The sequence below is a fragment of the Trachurus japonicus genome, chromosome 11 (assembly GCF_045865225.1).
Source record: "Trachurus japonicus isolate A0001 chromosome 11, Traja_1.0".
Lineage (NCBI taxonomy): Eukaryota > Metazoa > Chordata > Actinopteri > Carangiformes > Carangidae > Trachurus > Trachurus japonicus.
The window spans coordinates 8,861,963-8,869,472 of record NC_140917.1 but is presented as its reverse complement, the minus strand read 5'-3'; the positions used below and the strand labels follow the sequence as shown (position 1 = coordinate 8,869,472).

At 42.7% G+C, this 7,510-nt stretch overlaps 1 protein-coding gene across 1 annotated transcript; it reads right to left on the bottom strand.

Moving 5' to 3' along the window:
- Positions 1-1,579: 1,579 nt before the first annotated feature.
- LOC146978169 (immunoglobulin kappa light chain-like) lies at positions 1,580-7,248 on the bottom strand. The gene is made up of 4 exons (XM_085790878.1): positions 7,168-7,248; positions 6,756-7,065; positions 2,650-2,705; positions 1,580-1,927 (listed from the first exon to the last, which is right to left on the bottom strand). Exons 1-4 carry the CDS (start codon positions 7,217-7,219, stop codon positions 1,596-1,598), a joined length of 750 nt encoding a protein of 249 aa, XP_085647004.1. The 5' UTR covers positions 7,220-7,248; the 3' UTR covers positions 1,580-1,595.
- Positions 7,249-7,510: the final 262 nt, after the last annotated feature.

The following is a 7,510-nucleotide window of genomic DNA, read 5'->3' as shown; positions in this document are numbered from 1 at the left end:
GTTTTTGTACGACGCTTTTTCACTGTGTGAACAGCTGCCAACGATTGCTATCAAATGTTCCGTGACAGTAGTAAACTGCTGCATCTTCAGCCTGGACTCCACTGATGCTCAGAGTGAAGTCAGAGTTTGATCCACTGCCTGTAAAACGACCTGGAATCTCTGATGCTCGATTGGAAGCAAAGTAAATGAGGAGTTTAGGTTTTTCTCCATCTCTCTGTTGGTACCAGGCTAAATGGTCGTTGTTCCAAACATTCTGTCCAGTTCTACAGTTGATGGTGACTGAGCCTCCTAAAGCAGATCTCAAAGCTCCAGAATGAGTCACGGAGATCATTTCTTTAGACTCTGAGGACAGAAAGATAATACAGAGTCATGGTTTTGTGGGCTTCATTTCAGAGGGACAGATGTTGATAGAGGAGTTGGATTCTCTGGACTTTACCTGTGAAGCAGCAGCAGAGGAGAGTCCAGATGAGGACGGAGACCAAAGTCATGTTTTTGATGAGGAGGATTTCTGTGTCTTGTGTTGTCATGAAGGACAGCTGTCAGTCATCCAGTCTTCAACTCTCAGGACTATAAACTCTCCCAGAGCACTGGAGCATGGTGCTGCTGATGCAAAGTGGCTCTCTATGAAAATACTCTGACTGACTCCAACAGAGAGTTGGAGAAAAACCAAAACTTCTCATTTACGATGCTTCCACTCGAGCATCAGGGATTCCAGGTCGTTTTACAGGCAGTGGATCAAACTCTGACTTCACTCTGAGCATCAGTGGAGTCCAGGCTGAAGATGCAGCAGTTTACTACTGTCAGAGTTATCACAGGATAAATGGTCAGCATGTGTTCACACAGTGAAAAAGTGTCATACAAAAACCTCCCTCGGCTGCAGAGGAACTGATTTGACTCAAATGCTGCACTGAAACTAAAACAACACAGGCTAAACTAAAACATATAGTCAATAATAATCCACTTTGAACTTGGACCAATTTCTCAATTAATTAATTGTGAAATGTCATTAGCATATAATTTAGTTTAGTTTAATTTAATATCATATGTTGTGTAATTCATATCTTCACAGTTAAAATTGCCTATTATTGGACTCTGATCAGTTTTGTATTGCACGGAATAAGGAGAAATTAATTCAGTTTTTTATTTCTTTCCTATGTGTCTTTTTGGTTCAGCTCATCAGCAGAAATATGTGAATATTGATGATTGAGAAAACTCTCTTGTAACAACTGAAAAGACACATAAAGGCATCGTATTGATAATGATCAATCAATCAACCATAAATCAATCAATAATGATAAGTTCTTACTGAATTTCTGTACATTACAGGACAAACTTACAGTATACATGGACATATAGTAAACATAATCTTAGACTTTCTCTGTGAACTCATCACACGGGAAGAAGTCGTCAAGGAAACATTAAATGAAAACACATGAAAACAAGTGATGTGATGATCAGATTTTTATTATGTGTAAAAACAGAAACAACATTGAAACACTGAGAGAAGCTGGTAAATATTGTTAATGAAACACATGAAATCAAGAGAGAGAGAGAGGAGCAGAGTAAAACCAGTATCAGAGTCCCAGTGAGTCAGCTCAGGACTGGGGACACTGGTCTCTCCTCAGTGTCTCTGAGAGCGGAGACTGGGAGCCCTGGGTGGCCTCACAGGTCACAGAGCCCAGCTTCCTCCACTGGTCTGCAGGGAGCCTCAGGGTGCTGCTCCAGCTGTAGAGGCCGTCCTTCCCCAGCACCCCGGGGCTCCTGCTCTCCTCCCAGCTGCTGCTGCTGCTGCTGCCGTCCACCTTCCAGACCAGACTCCAGTCTGAGGGGAAGCCCTTGTTGGCCAGGCACATGAGCGTGGCCTTCCCCTGCTGCTGCAGCTCCTCACTGGAGGGGGGCAGCACCGTCAGGGTGGGGCGGGTATCACCTATAGGAGACACAGAGCACAACGTGTCAATCCAACAGCAGCCACTTGGACACCTTTACTGTGTGAGAGCTGCTTTTGTCCTTGAAGGAGTTTCTGTCAGATGTTTTTCTGCTCCACCAGTCACTCACTCCCTCACACATTGTTTCACTTCCCTTTAAAAACCTCTCATGCACATCAGCACAGAAAGAGTCCTCATATGAGTCAAATATATCAACGTACACTGAAACTGAAGAAGCTGATTTTACATTTCAACTGCTGCATTTTACTGCACTTTATATTACAAAAATAAATACGGTTTTTTAAAATATAATAGATTTAACATAAGTCATGGTCCATTCATAATCCAACACATGTACTATCAAGATCACCACAGTTAATCAGATCTACTGTTAAAGGACATTATGAGCCACAAATAAGTGACGACCACATTTAAACATCAGACATCTATGAATCCAGAAGAAACCAACAGCCTCAGAAAACTTCAGTCTCACTGTTCACAATTATTTCAACTCAACTTCTAAACTGTTTCAAATGTAATGTAAGTCGAGTGAAGCTGCTCTGAGTTCAGCTTCATGTGTTAAACAGGAGAAATGAAGAATCAAACAGATTTTACAGTGATCTGGATCAGCCCAGTGGAAATTTATATCTGCTACAAATGTTCACTGACAGAAATTAGAAGCTGAACTGATGAGACAATATTGAAGATTTGATGAGAAACTTACTTCCAACATCCAGTCTGGTTCCTCCACCAAAAGTCCACCACAGTGATACAAAGTGACTGAGTGGTCGTACAAAAACCTCTCAGTGTAGAGAGACACGGCTCTGACTCTGTCTGACTCAACTACAACTACAAGTCCTCAAGTTTCTGTCGTCCAAACATCTGATGACATGATTTCTATTATGGACCAAAACACTGATAATGTGCTGATTTATAATTTACACTTTAAAGACAAAACTCTAGTTTCTGATGTCGACAGAAAATTTCAGTAAAAAAAAAAAAGTTTAAATAAAGACATGAAATATCATATTTAGATTCTAGATTAAAAAAAATCAAAGCATGATCGGATAAAATACATGAAAAATTGAACTTACTTCCAACATCCAGTCTGGTTCCTCCACCGAACGTGTACCACAGTGATACAAAGTGACTGAGCCGTCGTACAAAAACCTCTCACTGTACAGAGACACGGCTCTCTGACTCTGACAACAACAAACTCTAATAAATCACTTCCTGTTTTTCTAAATGTTGAAACCAAACAATTGATAATATTTCTCTAAATTATAATTAATATTAGATATTTATATTTTTCATTATATTTCCAACTAAAGGTGGTCTTTCTAGCATTAGATACAAACAGACAAAATTAGGTTTTACAATACAATTATTGGTATATCTGAATGAAAATTCACGAAAACACATTCAGTGTCAGCTTTTCAATCAATACCCTAATCAATTAATTGATCTATTGATCATCAGCATGATCAGATTGATCCCAGTCCCTGTTGGAGTCAGTCACAGCATTTCCATAGAGAGCCACTTTGCATCAGCAGCACCATGCTCCAGTGCTCTGGGAGAGTTTATAGTCCTGAGAGTTGAAGACTGGATGACTGACAGCTGTCCTTCATGACAACACAAGACACAGAAATCCTCCTCATCAAAAACATGACTTTGGTCTCCGTCCTCATCTGGACTCTCCTCTGCTGCTGCTTCACAGGTAAAGTCCAGAGAATCCAACTCCTCTATCAACATCTGTCCCTCTGAAATGAAGCCCACAAAACCATGACTCTGTTTTATCTTTCTGTCTCTGTGTCCTCAGAGTCCAGAGGTCAGGTCACAGTGACTCAGCCTGGAGCAGTGAGATCTGCTGTAGGAGGCTCAGTCACCATCAACTGTAGAACCAGTCCAGTGGTTTATGGCACATATAATTTAGCCTGGTACCAACAGAGAGATGGAGAAAAACCTAAACTCCTCATTTCCTATGCTTCCACTCGAGCATCAGGGATTCCACGTCGTTTTACAGGCAGTGGATCAAACTCTGACTTCACTCTGAGCATCAGTGGAGTTCAGGCTGAAGATGCAGCAGTTTACTACTGTCAGAGTTTTCATATTATCAACAGTCAGTATGTGTTCACACAGTGAAAAAGCGTCGTACAAAAACCTCCCTCAGTCAAAGTGAACAGAAACTGAACTGACTGCTGCAGCTGGAAGATACTGCAGAGACTGATACAGTTCACTGAGGACACACACACACACACACACACAAACCTAAACCGTGTCCACTATGTCTATATACTGTTTACATGCTAGTATCATATCATGGAGACATTTCTTGGTCCAATTATCTCACACTAAATGTTTATGACTGGTGACGAAATATAAACGTCTTATTCTGTCGTGTCCATCAGTCTCTTCACTGCTGAAATCAGTAGAAACATCAGAATGTAGTGGTATGAGGCACCACTGTTATATTGAACACAGGGTTCTGCTGCACTGACACCCGTTTTAGCTTGTAGCCAATCGTTGCTCAATCCTAGAGTATAAAAGTAGGCCGTGTCCCTCTTCCTGACCTCTAGCTTCCTGCCTCTTCGGCCCGCCCACTGACAGGTCGTTGCATTGCTGCTCGCAGCAGAGCACAGGTAGGCACACTTTAGCGTGCTGTTTGTGTACATTTGTGAGCGTTGTTTTAATTTAACTCAAACCGTAACTGCTTAATAGATCCGGCATCTCCGCCGCGGTTCGAGGCGACATAATGGGTCGTTAACTGCTGCCGACCGGCGCGTAGCCGGCCGGTTGTATGGCGCGTGGTGGCCTACTCCCCCCCGCCACGCCGACCCTCTTCACCCCTCTCCCTCTTTGGAGGGGACGTTAAGTGACCGGACTGAACCGGGGTTTTTGGACGCTAAAGCTGAGTAAGAAGAGCACTATCCGTCATGGATATTTAGCCACGGCTACATGCTACCGCTGCTTCGCTGCCGTCTGCTGCTGCTATGTTTCTGCCCTCCTTGCTGCTTCGGCTTGGTTCAGGGTCCTGTCGGCCGACTGACCGACTTCCTTCCTGTTAACTGACCCTGCTCCCGCTGCTACTGCGCGTGGTGCCGGTTGGTGTGTGTGTGTGTGTGTTTGGCTGCCGCTCGTGTGCGCTGCTACGGGCTCTACCAGGACTTTCAGCTACTCACCCGGACTGCGTGTGTGTGAGTGTGGAGGTAGACAAGGGTTGGTTATATTGTTTTGGTTATGTGTTATGTGATTAATGGTGTAATTTCTTCATTTAGTTTTCATTTGGAATTACTTGTATTATCATTGATTTGTTTAACAGAGCCCTCTTAATTTTGTTCCCCCCCCCCCCCCCAGAGCTGAAGGCCGACGGTGGTGGTGGTGGTCCTCCTGGGTGGTGGTGATCCCCTTGTGTGTGTGTGTGTGACACCCGTTCAAGATTTATTTTGTGTGTACATCACGTTTTTGCTGTGTGAGTGGGGTGCTCTCCTTTTTCTTTTGGACTTCACCTTCCCCCTTTTGACCCCTCCTCCGGCCGGTAAGCCTCAGCCTGTAATCCCCTTCTCCTGGGCTTCCTGTTTATTAATTTCATTTTTGCAAACCTTGTCATCAATTTTAAATAAACTTTTGTATGTGATCATTGAACTCCGTCTCCTACCCTCCCTGAGTGAACGAACCTGAGTGTCCTTTTGATAGGTGATAGTTGACCTTTAGTACGGGTCCTTGGGCCCTAACCCAAGGTGGCGTTGTTGGCGACAAATTTAGTATATAACATAGTAGAAGTAACCCTCGTATTGCCACAAGAATTTCAATCATCTGATCAGAGTCTGACCAACAGAGGTGGATACAGTCATCACCAACAGTTCTCAGGTAAAACTACTGTTACTGTTTAAAACTAGAACTCAAGTGGAAGTAAACATGGTGAACAAAGTAAAAACCTCCTGGAGCTAAACATTGTGTTGAGCTGGAAAAGAGCAGACTGAGCAACATCTCTGACTTGATGATGGTGTGAGAACAGAACAACGTCAGACTGTGATTGTTAAAGAAAAACCTTCATCAGAGTTTGAAGAAAGTTTCATTTAGTTTGGTTATTCTCCTGTTGTGGCTGTATTTTTTTTTTGTTCCCTCACTGTTTGTTATAAAGGCCTGATCTAAGAAGAGCTACTGATGAAACAGAACTTATTTACTAATAAAGGCAAGGTAAGGCAATTTTATTTGTATAGCCCGTTTTTACAAACAGTTTGTCTCCACAGGCTTTACATGGCATCACAACAACATCCTCTGTCCTTAGACCCTCACATCGACTGAGGAAAAACTCCATAGAAGAAATAAAGATGAAATGTCTATTTTTATGCACAAAAAATGTCATTTCACTTTTCAGTCTGACTCTCTTCTTCCTTATTAGTCTGTCCTGATTGAAATAACAGAGTGTAGTGAAGATAGAAAGCAGCAATGTTTAAAACTTCCAGTCAGTCAGTTGTGACAGAAAAATAATGTTACAGTAATGACAATCAATCCAAATATCAGTCAAATAAATGTGTGTGTGCAGGGCAGATGATGTCATTCTGGTGAATAGTATAATGTGAATAGAAACAATACTGTATCATAGAAATATGATGGAATATGATATGTAGTCAATCTTCATGCTGAACGTTGGAGGCCAGTGTTGAAGTCTATCACACAAAATGTATAAAGTTACTAGTCTGTGTGTGTGTGTGTGTGTGTGTCCTCAGTGAACTGTATCAGTCTCTGCAGTATCTTCCAGCTGCAGTTCAGTTTCTGTTCACTTTGACTGAGGGAGGTTTTTGTACGACGCTTTTTCACTGTGTGAACACGTTCTGACCGTTTATCCTGTGAAGACTCTTACAGTAGTAAACTGCTGCATCTTCAGCCTGGACTCTACTGATGCTCAGAGTGAAGTCAGAGTTTGATCCACTTCCTGTAAAACGACCTGGAATCCCTGATTCTCGAGTGGAAGCATAGGAAATGAGGAGTTTAGGTTTTTCTCCATCTCTCTGTTGGTACCAGGCTAAATTATATGTGCCATAAACCGCTGGACTGGTTCTACAGTTGATGGTGACTGAGCCTCCTACAGCAGAGCTCACTGCTCCAGACTGAGTCACTGTGACCTGACCTCTGGACTCTGAGGACACAGAGACAGAAAGATAAAACAGAGTCATGGTTTTGTGGGCTTCATTTCAGAGGGACAGATGTTGATAGAGGAGTTGGATTCTCTGGACTTTACCTGTGAAGCAGCAGCAGAGGAGAGTCCAGATGAGGACGGAGACCAAAGTCATGTTTTTGATGAGGAGGATTTCTGTGTCTTGTGTTGTCATGAAGGACAGCTGTCAGTCATCCAGTCTTCAACTCTCAGGACTATAAACTCTCCCAGAGCACTGGAGCATGGTGCTGCTGATGCAAAGTGGCTCTCTATAGAAATGCTCTGACTGACTCCAACAGGGACTTGGTTTAGTCTGATGAAGCTGATCATCAATAGATCAATTAAATTGATAGAAACAATTGAATCCATCAAAAACCCAGGTTCTGGGCCTTCAGGGATGTCCTAAGTTGTACTAATTTACACATGA